The sequence below is a fragment of the Melopsittacus undulatus genome, chromosome 6 (genome assembly GCF_012275295.1).
Source record: "Melopsittacus undulatus isolate bMelUnd1 chromosome 6, bMelUnd1.mat.Z, whole genome shotgun sequence".
In the NCBI taxonomy this organism is placed as follows: domain Eukaryota; kingdom Metazoa; phylum Chordata; class Aves; order Psittaciformes; family Psittaculidae; genus Melopsittacus; species Melopsittacus undulatus.
The window spans coordinates 18,464,416-18,478,958 of NC_047532.1; the positions used below are offsets into that span (position 1 = coordinate 18,464,416).

The 14,543-nt window shown below is 46.8% G+C and overlaps 1 protein-coding gene across 1 annotated transcript; it reads left to right on the forward strand.

Annotated features, from left to right (window-relative positions):
* Positions 1-2,335: 2,335 nt before the first annotated feature.
* LOC101881430 (vitamin D3 hydroxylase-associated protein) lies at positions 2,336-13,803 on the forward strand. Its single transcript, XM_005151100.3, has 15 exons — positions 2,336-2,818; positions 3,808-3,921; positions 4,242-4,385; positions 4,728-4,861; positions 5,177-5,383; positions 5,481-5,521; positions 5,781-5,905; positions 6,673-6,798; positions 7,547-7,644; positions 8,248-8,347; positions 8,905-8,948; positions 9,568-9,607; positions 11,776-11,884; positions 12,758-12,903; positions 13,610-13,803. Exons 1-15 carry the CDS (start codon positions 2,609-2,611, stop codon positions 13,736-13,738), a joined length of 1,767 nt encoding a protein of 588 aa, XP_005151157.2. The 5' UTR covers positions 2,336-2,608; the 3' UTR covers positions 13,739-13,803.
* Positions 13,804-14,543: the final 740 nt, after the last annotated feature.

The following is a 14,543-nucleotide window of genomic DNA, read 5'->3' on the forward strand; positions in this document are numbered from 1 at the left end:
ATTGGCAGCACCGGCTGCTCCAGGCAGGTTTCCAAGGGTGCTCTGGGAAGGGATACCACAATGCAAAAGAGGGTTTTCTTACCGTGCAGCAGTGTCACAAGTGGATTATAACAAACCTCTGGCAGGATTTATGTTTGGGGGTTTTAATGTATTGTTATTCTTTAAAGCAGAGGCATGCAGAAGCATGGGGTCTTCCCAAAGCTGGGCAGAAAGATCCCAGCCTAGGGGAAAGCAGCCCCTGGGACTCTCATTCTTCATTAGCAGGCTTTGAAAGGAGGACAGAGGGAGTTCCAGGCATCCCAGGACTGAATGCTATGTAAAGCCAAGCGCCAGAAGAGCTTGGGTGAGGTCTGAACCAGTTGCAGGTGCTCCCTGCCCACACAGAAAATGCTGGATGGGGTTTTGTCTGTTTGCAATTTAAAACTTAAGCCTGGAGGAGCTTGTTCCAGCAGAGTCAATGCCACCTTCACCCATGCTCCTGGAGAGCCAAGCACTGCATCACTCTCTCTAGTTTAACCACTCTGCCCCTGGCATTGAGGTGGGCAGGGTGCAGGAATCAAAACAATGGAGATACCAGCGGAACTGAAGCAGCAAGCGCACTGAAGCCCTGAGTGAAAACCTCCAGCCAGCCATGGCACAATGCACTGAGCAGGGCCAAAGATGCTCTGTGGCTTTGGGGATTGAGGTTGCCAATAGGAACCAGCTGCTGGCTGCTCCCAGGGGGAGGTTGGTGTGAAGGGCATGGATGGGGCAATGAAGACCACATCCTGCACAGTCAGTGGGGAGAGGCTGGTGCCATCTACATTGAGTTCTTTGGCTGCTTTTGTCTCTGTCCTGGCCAAACAGGGAGGATACTCCTTGCCTTTCCAGTAAGCACTCGGTTTCTGTACAAGGTCTTGCTTCTTCCCCACACTCCTCTCCCTGATGCCACAGGAATAATCCCCCAGGACATGTCTTTAACAAGCTGGATGACCCCAGGATTCTGGTCCCCTAACAAAGCTGCTGCACCAAACACCAACAATTACCCTGGACGCAGCCTCTTTACAAACTCTGCTAAATGTAGTGCCTGGAGCAGAGCCAGCATCACTCCAGATACAGCAATGTTGCCTTGCATCTTGGCAATCATCTTTGTGACATCCCCACCTCTTCTTTGGGGGCTTGCCAACCTTTGAGGCTTGAGAGAAGCTTGATTTCTTCAGCCTCTGCTTTCTGCATTAAGCCATGGGACAATCCCATGCATTTATGGCAAGGGGCTTGTAAAGCTGTGAGATCCAGCTCCTTTGCTTTCTTGCTGGCTGGAACATGGATTAGAAACTGGAGAGCAGATAGGATGCTGGGTCCATCAGAGGGGCTTTCCCAGAAGTGCTCACTGGGGGGTTTCAATGGGTTTGGTTTGGAAATGACACAGAGTAGTCATACTCTTTGAAGGCATCTTTTGATAGCTCCTTCCACACTGCCTTTCCAGAATCAGTGTCCTGCTTGTACCTTCGTGCTCTTACTTCTTCTGAGCTCTTTGCTCTTCAATAGGTGAAATTTCACTCCCTGCACCAGGCTCCCCATGACCAGAAGAGCTATGTTGTCCCAGGCTGAAAAAGCTGCCTGAGGGATAGAGATGATGGCAGAGCACCTCTAGTTAATGCACTTAAGTGCTCATTAATTATTAAACATGGGTGTAGTAGGGATAACCCAGATCTGGCTTGTTTACCAGCTGCCTGCTGTGTGTAGCCAGGTACAGCAGCAGCAGTAGCTTGGGGAAACACAGCATTGCAGGATATCCCCTGTCCTGGGTTCAGCAGTAGCAGTCATTTTTCTCCTTCTTAGTCACAGGTGCAGCTCTCTGTTTTTGACTTTCAGCCTGGGAACAGGGCCGATAACACCGATGTTTTTAGTTGTTGCTCAGTAATGTCTAGTCTGACCAAGGACTTTCTGAGCCTCATGGTCTACCAGGGAGAAGGGGAAGCTGTGAGGAAGCAGAGACAGGACACCTGACCCAAACTAGCCAAAGAGGTATTCCTCATGTCCATCATCATGTCCAGCATATAAACTGGGGGCAGTTACCCAGAATGGCAAGATCACTGCTAGGGTCGTGCTGGGTATCAGTGGGTGGGTGGTGAGTGATTGTATTCTCTTCCCTTGTTATTCCCCTTATTATGATTACTGGTGGCAGGCAGCAGTAGTGGTCTGTGTTATACCTTAGTTACTGGGCTGGTTCTTTTCTCAATCTGTGGGAGTTACATTCTTTTGATTCTCCTCCCCATCCCTCTGGGAGCAGGGAGGGGAAGGGAGGGGAGTGAGCAAGCAGCTGCCTGGTTCTCAGTTGCCGTCTGGGCTTAAACCATGGCACACCCTAACCCAGTGTGAGCCGAACACACAGCCTTACAGCCTGACCCACAGTGCTTCTCCAGCAGGCAGCCCCTTTAAAGGCCGTGGCGTAAAAAGTCCACTCCTGGGCTTTGTTAACATGGACTTTGATAGTGCAGCTCCGCTTCAGGCCTGATCTTGCACAGCCGGATTGCGCAGTCTGCATTCATCAGCCCTCCTTAGAAAGCAGGAGACCCAAGTGTCTGTAGCTGGCTGGACTGGAACGGGAAGGACTGGGAGAGGAATCATGACCCAAGAGCGACTGTGGCAGGTCCTGGATGCATCATGGGGAGACCCTCGCATCCTCTCTACTCTACTGTGCAGCTCAGTAGCTGCTGTTGTGCTGCTGAAGTGGCTGGAACGTAGGCAGATCCAGCAGAAGATGAAGGAGGCAAGGAGGGCACGGGATCTGGCCCTGGAGCGAATGGAAAAGGCAGCTCGCAGGTTTAAGCAAGAGGTACTTTGAGGGAAAATATGTGTGGGAGGAAGGGATTGTATTTGGGATAACTAAAGAAATTGAGTGCTGATAGATCCCTCTTTGAATGGGGCTTAGGGTATGTGCAAGTTTTGGATCATCACAAACTCTCTGGAGGTATTGGACTCACCATTGTCACAAAATGACCTCCTATAAAGACAGCATAAAGGAAGTATTTCTTAATAGAGACCTGTTAAGGGAATCCTGAGGATGAAAGACGGAGTTTGGGATCCTCTGAGTCAGATCATCACCCCAGACCTCCCTATGCCCTTTTCTCCTCATCCATTCCTACTGCTAAGCCTTTCCTCTCTCATCCTCCTTACCTCTGCCCTTCCATAGGGACCTGTCTGTGCCAGGATCTTCAAAGTACAAGCAGGGGTGGGTGTCGCATCCCTCCAACATCTGCACATGGGTAACCAAAAGCCATTTTTTCCTGCCTGTGCTTGGGTAAAGAAGTACCTGGATTTTAGGAGGTCAGGTCCTTGGACATGCGATTTTTCTTGAACCTATAATAAATGCCCCCAGCTATTATTTTTTTGGGGAGGGGAGGTTGCAAACAGCCCACACACTCTTTTTTTCCCCTGTGTTTATGATAAATTTTGTACAACTTTGGCTGGTTGAACCCTTCAGCACACACTCACATCTGTGGGTAAACACAGGTAGGTCAAACCTCTCCTATGGGTTCATGCAGCTCTTCAGACAAGCATCAGTATTCTGCCTGTTTTGGGTCTGGTTTTAAGAACTAAGACTCAACAGATATCCCATCAGCACAGTCCCCACTCCAGTACACACAGCGCTGTGTGGGACCCCTGCATTTCTATAGGAAACGTCTCCTAAACTCCCATTCAAGGTCATTGCTGGGCACGTGTTAGAGTTGGGGATTTGCAGCCTCAACAACAGCCTCTTCTGTTGGTTTCTTCCTTCTGCATCTAATTTCCTTCCCTCTGCACCTAATTTCCTTCCCTTTGCAGAACCCAGGCACCCAGACTGCACAAATCCTCTCACTGACAATGGTGGAGCTGGTGGAGAAGCTGAAGGATGGCTCCCTGTCCCCAGAGAGCATCCTCTACACCTATATGGGCAAAGTGAGTGATACCTCCAGCATGGAAGAGATGCTGCGGTGTTCTTCTGCAGTGGGGGCTTTCAAATTGAAGCCCAGCTCATTTGCTGAGAGCCAGCAATGCTGAGGGTTACAATTTGTCAATAATGTGGTGTCTGAAGTGTGGTTTATGGTACATGTGCATGACAGAGATCCAGAAAATTATTGCAGCAAGAAATGTCTAAAGTTTGTAAGTAAGGTCTGAATAATGGAGAGTTGAGGAGATTGAACTTTCAGCTTGAAAACTAAATTTAAATACTGTTTCCTTCCTTTCTTTCATCCATTCATCTTCTCTGTTCTGGAGAGGCTTTGGAGGTGACTCAGGAGGTGAATTGTGTGACAGACTTCATTCATGGCTGTGAAGATCAGCTCCAGAAACTGAAGAATCAGAAGGAGAAGGGGCTACTCTATGGCATTCCCATCAGCATCAAGGAACATGTCGACTGCAAGGTACATCTGTAGTTCCTATGCCTCTTGGCCTAGGGGTGGGAACAGGCCAGGATGTCTCATCCTCATCAGGACTGGCTAAGAGTTCCCTCAGATGAGAATGTTCTGGACCAAACATCATGGGACCAGAAAACCTGCCTTTCTTCTGATGGAAGTTTTGTTTTATGCAGAAACTTCTCACTTGCTCTGGTCTGGTTTTCCCTGGGCTATTCCAATGCTGTTCTGCTTGTGAGAAAAGTTAGGTGGGAACTTTGACATGGGAGGCATCAGGGCTTGTGTCTGTTATTGTCACGGATCCAAACAGCATCTTTCTGTACTTAAAGAGCTTTGCTTCCCATCCCCAAGGGCCACATCTCCTCTGGAGGGATGGTGAAGTTTCTGGGCCAAGTAAAGGAAGAAGACAGTGTCATCGTCCAGGTTCTAAAGTACCAGGGGGCAATCCCCTTCGTGAAAACCAATGTCCCACAGACGATGATAAAGTAATTGCGTGTTTGCCTTTGTGAAGACACTGTGATACGTGACCCTTGCTATCTCAGGGGGTGGGCCCATGTGCACAGGCTCCTAATCCTAACCAAGCTAATCATGTGTGTTGAGTTCATTTCAATCTCAAATCATTTATCTTGCATTTGATACCTCTTTTTTCTTAAACTCAGCTGTCCCAACCAATCTTCTGCATGCTGATGCTACCTGCTGGGCTTAATTCCACACTCATCCCTGCACAGATGCTCTGTGACCTGTATTCATGGTTTGCAGACAGAATTACCCCACTGACCTTCTCCTCCTCTTCTCCCCAGCTATGATTGCAGCAACCTCATCTTTGGCCAGACACTGAATCCTCTCAACCACCAGAAGAGCCCCGGGGGATCCTCAGGAGGGGAGGGAGCTCTGATTGCAGGGGGAGGCTCCATCCTGGGCATTGGGTCAGATGTAGCTGGTAGCATCCGCCTGCCGTCCAGCTTCTGTGGGCTGTGTGGGCTCAAACCCACAGGCAACAGGATCAGGTATGTCCCAACACTTCCCAAATGGGAAGTCTGCACCTCAGCATGGTGGTCTGCTTTACAGTAAGAAGCTAATCTGCGTCTCCCATTATGTTCCTAGCAAATTGGGTGTTGTTTCTCCTATCGTAGGAATGGAATCAGGTAAGTCCCTGCAGATGACATCTTACTAGCACCAAACCTTTGTTTTTTACACCTTCTGTTACTGCTGAAATGCCAGCAGATGTGTTTGCTCAGTTATGTGTCTCATGGCCAGTCACTCTGCACTCACTTCTTGCACATTGCACTGGTTCCCATTCTTCTTCCCCAGCCTCACTGAAACTCTTCTGTGCTGGACCCCTACCAGTAACTATGAGGCAGCACCAGCTCATCTTCCTGCAGTGATGGGACCTTTTCCTTGCAGTGGTGCCAGCGCTGGGACCGATGGCGAGGGATGTGGACAGCCTGGCCCTCTGCATGAAGGCGCTGCTCTGTGAGGAGATGTTCCGGCTGGACCCCACTGTGCCCCCCGTCCCCTTCAATGAGGAGGTAAGGCCTAGAGGCAATCCCATGTCTCTATTTTCCCAACAACAGCTGTAAGATCTTGGGAGATTCCTACCTGTTTTCATGTTTCAAGATAGTGAGGGACCAAGGGAAGCAAATGTCCTTCTGAGCAGAGAATAAACAGCACGAGCAACCATAGGAAGCAGCCGCATAGCAGGGTTGGCTTGCAGTGATGAGACCTGCCAGATACTGACCCCTTCCCATCCCAGCAATGTCCAAAACAAGTTTGTTGGCTCCATCCTGGACCAGTCGCTGAAGAAGCTGATTCCTACTCATGAGAGATATTCACTTCTCACACCTTTAATTAGAGAGCACGATTGAAGTCACTGAACTTTGCTGTTAGCTCTCTGCTTCTGCCATCTGGTCATGTCTTTCTGGCTCAGGTCCCAGGGTTCTAGGACCTTTTAGTTGTCCCTGACACCCAGACAATACAGACCAGTCTCCTAGCCTAGAGGAAGAGGCTCCTGACCTCTGTCCGTGCCAGGCAACCCAGGCATGTGGTCTGTACAGGTGCTATCATACCTGCTATCTGGAAGCTGGGACACGTTCACAGGGCAGGAGGTGGTGTCAGAAAGGCCATACCGAGGACCACTGCTACAGATCTATGAACTGGACAGCACTGCTTTCCGCCAGCCCTACTGCTCCAATCATTCCTCCAGCTCAGGACACCTCAGCTGCTGCTTCCATAACCCCTGGGAATGGTCCAATCTCATATGTCTCATGGGGGCAAGCAATGACTTTTCTTCTCGCAGGTTTACACCAGTTCAAAACCACTTCGGATTGGATACTATGAAGGAGATGGCTACTTCCAACCCTCACCCAGCATGAAACGAGCTGTCCAGGAGACAAGAAAGCTTCTCCAGGATGCAGGGCATACGGTGGGTTTTCATGCCTGTGGTTGCCTGGAGCTGTTATCCTGCTTCTCGTAAAGTTAGGACAAGTCACTTCCCAATTCTGTTTTTGCTGCCCATAAATCAGGGACCATCCCTTTCTGCTGCAAGGATCATGAAGAGGAAGACAAAGGCAACAGCTTGCTTCCCAAACCAAAGCGATCTTGCTTATATTCCTTGCCTAGCAGACAAGAGAATCACCTTCCTGTATCTGAGTTATTCCTTTTCTAAAGCACTGTTTTGTTTTTCATCGTATTTAGTGTTCCCATAAATACCAAACTCACAGCAGTTTCCACAATCCCTCAGCCGTTAAACGCAGCTTACAGATGTCTTGGTGGGTAAGTGGGAAGGGGGTTGGAGCAGTTGACCCTCCAGGGACCTCCTCTATCCTAAATTAGACTGTGGTTCCACCAGTGGGGATTTCTATATGGGAACTGTTCCAATGATGTGTATTAAAAGTACTTGGTGTTTTGAAGCCTCTAGAAATCCTCCTTTAAGGATTGGAGGAAGGGAGCCTGTGGGAGGTCACAATATGTGTTAATGCTTTGGAAATGGGAAAGGACAGTGGGCAGATGCTGCTGAGCCAGGTCCCCTTGAAAATGGGGTCTGGAATACAGCAGCCAGGGGGGCCTAAGCTTCCCATTGCTTCCCCCTCACCAGTGAGGCAGGGCTGTTGACAGAGGGCTCTGAATCACTGGTCTTTGTTGCTTCTTGAATGGGGATGGTTTTGTTGCAGCTTGTTCCCTTTGTGCCACCCAAGATAGACTACATGGTAGATGAACTATTCACCAGAGGGATTTTCTCAGATGGTGCTGTTCACCTGGTGGACTGCTTGTGAGTATTCGACCCATTTCAGTGTGGGGCCAGAAGACCTGGCACTTGATAGCCAGTGGTTTGTGTTCTTGTGGGTGAAAACTGAGTAGTGAGCAGCCGGGGAGCAATATCTGAAAGGGTGAATTCAGCACGAGCAGCAGCTACATCACAAGAGCAATTGGCACGCACGGGTAATGGTAACATAACACATGTCAGCAGTGCTGTGGTAACTCATTTTGTGTGTGATTAATCCTTGGGACATGGGAAACATCACACGTTATTAAACTTCCTATAGAGGTGTGATGGGTTGGCACTGGCTATGGACCAAGATACCCACCCAGCCACTCCCTCACTTCATGGTGAAACATGCCCAGGGTTTTATGTGGTCCCCATCACTGCAAAGCTCTCCTTTATGACACTGACAGCTTTTTCAGTGAGCATTTATACCTGAGCATCTAAACCCTACATCAACATCTTTTGTTCAGTGTTTTAGATTAAAACAGGCAGGTTTTGTCTTCTACCAGCTCCTCTCTAAGACAAACCCTGCTTTGGAAACAGCACAGTTGTTGCTGTAGCTCTGTCACGGAAGGCTTGTCCTGACTTCTTCACTCTCTGCCCTTCCAGCAAAGGAGACATTGTGGATCCCAACTTGAAATCCCAGTTCAATACCTACAGGCTTCCTGCTCTGGTGAAAAGGATCTCTGCTATCATTCTGAAACCCATAGTAAGTGTGTGGAGGAGTTTCATCTGTGTTACAGGAAATCTGCAAGGTGGGGAATCTTTTGCACACAGGCAGATAGACAGCTCCCCTCTGGGAGAGCTTTGCTGCTTCATGTTAAGGGCCTGATGGGCTTCATAGTGAAATACACTTGAATACACTTAGTCCCTAAACCCAGGCTGAACTTATCAAGTGGGTCTGACAGACTTCTGTGGGAGTTTTGTGTGGGGATGTCAAAATAGGATCCATTTCAGGAACTCATGAGCCACATAAAGACTGGGCCCCAAGAGAATGGGTATCACTAGCAAATATTGAAACAGCATCCTTGAAGATGCTCTCCAAGGCTAGTGGTGTGCCCTAGAGCTTTATTTTGGTGTGGGTTGTTGTGATTACATGTATAAATTAATGTGGGAGTAAAACCCCTTCACTAAAAACTGTACCTGTTCTTCAGAGCCACTTCTGCTGGAACAAGAAGTGTGCCCAAAGTGCAATCCCATGGTAGCCAGCTATTTCAGCTGCATTGTTCTTGACTAATCCTAAGTTTTTCCTCTTCCCTCTGAAAGTACCCAAGAATCGCTCGGGATCTCAGTGCTCTCTGTGGAGTGGGGTAAGACATGATAAAGTAGCTCTAGAGAAAGGGGATGCACATCCGTGCATGCACTTGTTATTGCAGGTACATGGCTGTGCAGGACAGGCTGAGCCAGATGAATGTGTGTTGCCTCAGCACCACTTGGGCTTAGCACAGTGTTATGCCACTGGGGATTATTTTAAAAGCTCAAGGATCCTCATCATGGCAGGGCTATGGAGATCAGCATAGAGAGATACAGGCTACTTTCCCCATCAGGTGGATTCTGGTCCCCAGGGCATCACGTGTCAAGTTGAACAGAGGTCTCTGCATGCAAGTGCATCATGGTGTGAAGTACCTGCCCCTCCAAAAGAGACAGAGACACACCAAAATGGGAGTTTTTCAGTTCCAAAGTGAATTTGGAAGAGCTGCCATGATCGTTGTCTAAGTGCTAAATCCCCAAGACATGATGGCATGCTTTCAACATAAGCTCTTTTGCTGTATCTGTAAGCACGTGTGAGCCCAGTGGAATCATGCAGGTGACACTTTACCTTGTTCCCAGAAGGATCATACAGTTTCCATAACAGTGGGCTGACTGCATGTTGTTAATTGTGTTCTGTTGCCACAGTCCCAAAGCTGATTCATTCTGTCCCCTTTCCAGGTCTGCCAAAAACCTCTGGGATCAGCATGGGGCAGTGGAGGTAACGTCAATTTGGTGTTTTTTCCTTTTTCCTTACTAAATATAGTGAGGGATCCCTAAAGTTCCTAAGCTATTGCTTTGAGCTCTGTGATGAATCCTGGGTCGGAAATGGATCAGGTGGAAATAAGGCAGCTAGGCTCTTTGAAAGTCAAGCTTTGCAAGAAGTGCTAAGAGCTCAAGGCAATGGGTGTGGAGGTCTCTGATAGCGGAGGATGGGGAAGGAAGATTATCCTTTGCCCTGCATTTTCTAAGCAGTAAAATCATAAGTACAGCCCCTAAAGATGAGCCTTAATTTTTTCTGTCTCTTGGTGCAAATCCTTCATTTCAGACATTAGGTGCTATTGTCACAAGCTAAGACCATGCTTGAGCTATCCAGCAGAGACCCTGGCAGTCAAAAACTATGGCTGTGAACTCTTTGGCTTAGGTGGATTCTATATGATCTCATTTGGGATCAGGAACATGGGACAGGAAGTGTTTTCCTGGAGAGCTGAGTTCAGTGCTGCCCACAAACTGCTCAAGTTCCTCTTTAAAACCAGTTGAGTTTTCTGATTGCTTATGCTTGCTTTGTTATTTTTTATTGTCTGGCTCCTCTCTGCTCTGATGGTTGGAAACCTTCATATTCCCTGTGCTGTTTATTCACTTCCAGTGTATCCTTGTTTTACTCCTGTGCTTGTGCTTAAATAGAACTTCTCCTCTCTGGTATTTTCCACTACCTCCCTCATCCTTGCTCTATTTATAGAGAGCAGTTGTATGCCCTTTCAGCTGGTGTTTTGCAAGGCTGACAAAGCTGAGCTGTTTTGGTTCCCTCCCATAAGGCAGGATCTGTGTTCCCTGGGGCACCCTCTTAACTCTCCCTGAGAAGAATCATGCCTGCATCCTGCAGCACACAGCCTCCGTCAGTGCCAGTCACTCAATGGACATGCTGCTTATTTGCAGCAGGTCTGACATTATAGGGCAGAGGAAAAACCTGCCTGGTCACTGTGAGTGTTTGGAAGGAAACAGGTTTAGGTTTTTTTAGGTGAAAACAGATTCCTCTCTCCCCCACTCAAACCACATGTACAAAAATCCCAACCACAAAAAGCAAACAAGCAAACAAAACCCCTCCGAATTTAACCAAAAAAGAAACCTCTTTAAATGGTTGTTGGCCTCAGAGATACTTGCAATTGTTTTCTTCAGTGAGCTCATATTCACATTTTTTCATCTGCAACCAAGAGCTGATTCAAAACTTTTGGCTAGAAAACAGCTTTTCTCTCAGAACAAAACCATCAGGTTAGCTGCATTGAGAGTATTTCCTGGAAACCCATCTATCTCCTTTGCTCCCCTGTCAGCAGGAAGGATGTCAGACTGCAGGTGGAAACTGAGGTCAGACTAAAACAGCCTCGTGGCTGGGGCTCTCTGAGAGATATGGAAGACCCTTGTGCAGAAAACTTGGCGCTGTGCAGAACAGGGGCTGGATCACAGGACAAATGCATCCCTGTAACCAGAATACGGATGCAGAAGCAGCCGTGCTGTGGTCCATCTGTGTCTACTTACTAAGACAAAGTGGAACAGCTCTTTGGGGATGGATTCATTCATTGCCTGGTGTTCAGCAAAGCTGTGGTTACCCAGACTACAAAGCTAGATATCATTTCAGTCTACAGTCCAAGCCTGAAGCTGTGCTTCCTGCACTGCAGGGGGAAGAGCTTGGGTTTGCCTTGCTGTCTCTTGCTGCTGCTTTTACTTACTTGTATCCTGATGCAGCACGAAAGGTTTTGTGAAAATACTTTGAATTCACATCTTCTAGGTTCTCCTACCAAAATAACAAAGCTTTCAGGAAACTTGACTTTTTAGTCAGCTAGACATCATGCTTCAAACTATTGTTGATCTCCATTCAATGACGTTCAAAGACAAAACTCTTCATATGAAGGATTGGATTAATACTTGAATAAACCAACTCTGAAATGCTCACCTAAGCATCAATATCTAGTTCAGGGCAGCACATGGTATTCTGACAGGAAACCTAAGGATGAAGAACAAAATCCATTGGCTCTTCTAAAGGACATTCCAGATTTTATTTTACATTTCAGTTGTATCAGGAAGGTTTTTGTCCTCCCTTTTCCATGCTGTAGGACATTGATCTGCCACTGCTGTGCAACAGATATTGTTTGTCATCTCTGTCTTTTCTCCTAGGCTTACCGCGCTGAATTCATTGCCAAATGGAGGAAGCTGAGGCTGGATGTGATTCTTTGTCCTGCACTGGGGCCAGCCTTTAACCATGGCTATGCTGGGAAGCTATTTGGTAATCTCCATTGAGGTGCCTCCGAATGTATCCATGGTGGTGTTTGTAGGGCAGAGCTGGAGCAAGATATTTCAGTCTCTTGGACATTCCCCATGTGTGGTGCTTGGTCTTCCCTCTGGAGAAGGTCTCCCTGGAGTGGGTCTTCTCATGCGCCCAACTCCATCAGGTGTTTGGATTATTATGGGGCAACAATTAGTGGCACATCTGTCCCAGTCGTTCATGGGTGAGTGTTCCCTGTATGTAGAAAGCCCAAGAGCTATTCTTGCAGCAGAAGGCGGCTGTGAGGAGAGCTGTCAGAAGTGGCAGACCTTTGAGTTTTTGAGTGAGTAGAAGGCCAAGCTCTTCTGAATGTGGCCATCATACATGACCAAAGACTCTGCAAGCAGCAGAAAAGCTCATTGCCTGTGACTTGCAGAAAAAGGCAATAGTTTTATAGCTTCCAGCAAACAGCCAGGGTCCTCCATCTCCCTAGCAATGGCTCTCTGGGAGCCTAAATCCCCAGGATGGTGTTACAGAACTGGGCATCTGGATTATCTTGGAAAAGTAGATGGGATTTTTCTCTGGGATATGTGAGACATAGACACAGACTGTGAATCCGATCAAATACTCCTATCTGCCTCTCCCAAAGCAAATCTAACCTCCAGCTGACTGATAGGTAGGGGGTAGATCTCTTTCTGTTCTCAGCAGCCGTGTGAGCCTGCGGTTCAAACCTCTTCATCAAAGATCCCTTTGAAAGCAGCATGTTTTAATGGTCTCTTCATATCCAGCAAATACAGTCTGCAATTTGTGCAACCCAAACTATCATCTGACAGTCATTGCTCGCCCAGCACACTCAGTTTTGCCCTTCTGCATTCTCTGTGTGATCTTTTCCAGCTGCGACCTCCTACACCAATTTATACAATGTCTTAGACTTCCCTGCTGGGGTGGTGCCGGTCAGCACAGTCACAAGAGCTGATGAAGAAGAACTGAAGCATTACCGAGGGCACTATGGAGACCCTTGGGATAAGAGGCTGAAAGAGGTCAGTGAGAACAGAGCAAAGTGTTAGCTGAAGACTATGACTGGCACAGTGGCACCTCTGGTACATTGATCTAAGGCTTGTCTACATCTGATGACAGTGGGAACTTGCTTAGTAGTGCAGTTTGTATACATCATGTTACTACCTTGCACACGGTGCAAGTAGGCTGGTGTACTTCAGCCTGACACTGCCCTGTGCATGTCTTCCTTTGTCATCTCTTCCTATAATGTCATAGAATCACAGAGTAGTTTGTGTTGGAAAGGACCTTAATATCATCCAGTTCCAACCCCCCTGTTATGGACAGGGATGCCTTACACTAGACCATGTCACCCAAGGCATGGCCTTGAACACTGACAGAAGTGAAGCATTCATCACTTTGGGCAACCCATTCCAGTGCCTCACCACCCTCACAGTGAAGAACTTCTTCCTTATATCTAACCTGAACTTCACCTGTTTAAGTTTGAACCCATTACTCCTTGTCCTATCACTACAGTCCCTAATGAAGAGTCCCTCCCCAGCATCCCTGTAGGCCCCCTTCAGATACTGGAAGGCTCCTATGATGTCTCCATGCAGCCTTCTGTTCTCCAGGCTGAAGAGCCCCAACTCTCTCAGCCTGTCTCTTACGGGAGGTGCTCTAATGTCAAAAGACAACGTTCTTTCTTGTGCTTCCCCAGGTGTTCTGACTCAGCACCATGCTTATGTTTTGCAGGCTGTGGAAGGAGCTGTGGGGCTGCCAGTGGCTGTTCAGTGTGTGGCTCTGCCATGGCAGGAAGAGCTGTGCCTTCGCTTCATGAAGGAGGTGGAGACGCTTGCCCACAGCATGAAGAGAAATGTGTAATTTCTAGGAAGCAATAACCACAAAGCAGGCAGAGACCTGCAGACTCTGAACCACTGTTTCCATAAGCTGGCAATAAATGCTGTTTAAAAATAGTCAGCAAAAATCTCATCTTTGTACAAAGTGTCCTTCTTTGTTAGGGTTAAATTTAGTTAAAAACCAAAAGAATGAGAGTTAATGCCAGATCAAAAGAGTCCATATACATAATTATACCAGAGTGTAACTATATATAGTGTGCATCTATGTAGTTATATATACTTAGTATATTTAACTGTATATATACTATAGTATAGTATATGCTATATATTGTGCATATAGTATAGTATGCATAGCATATATACTATATGCTATAGTATGTACATATTTGTATACATACTAGTTGCATACATAACTGCTATATATAACTGCAACATTATAAACCCATTATATTAATATTATATATTATAGAAATGTAGTAATATATATAACTATATAACTAGTAATATATGTATATAGCTATATAACTACATAAAGTGTACGTATTATATATACTATTTGTGTATGTGTGTATATAACTAGTGTATCTAGTATCCTATATATGCTATATATAGTATATATGACTATATATAGTTATATAGTCATAGAATCACAGAATGGTTTGTGTTCGAAAGGACATATATACATATATAAGTATATATACAGTTATATATAAGTATATATGTTATACAGTATATATAAGTATATATAACTGTAGTTCATGATAAGAGACCAAAGAGCTGTTTACCCCAGTATTTTACTTCCAACAGTGGGCAGGAGCAGATGTAAGGAA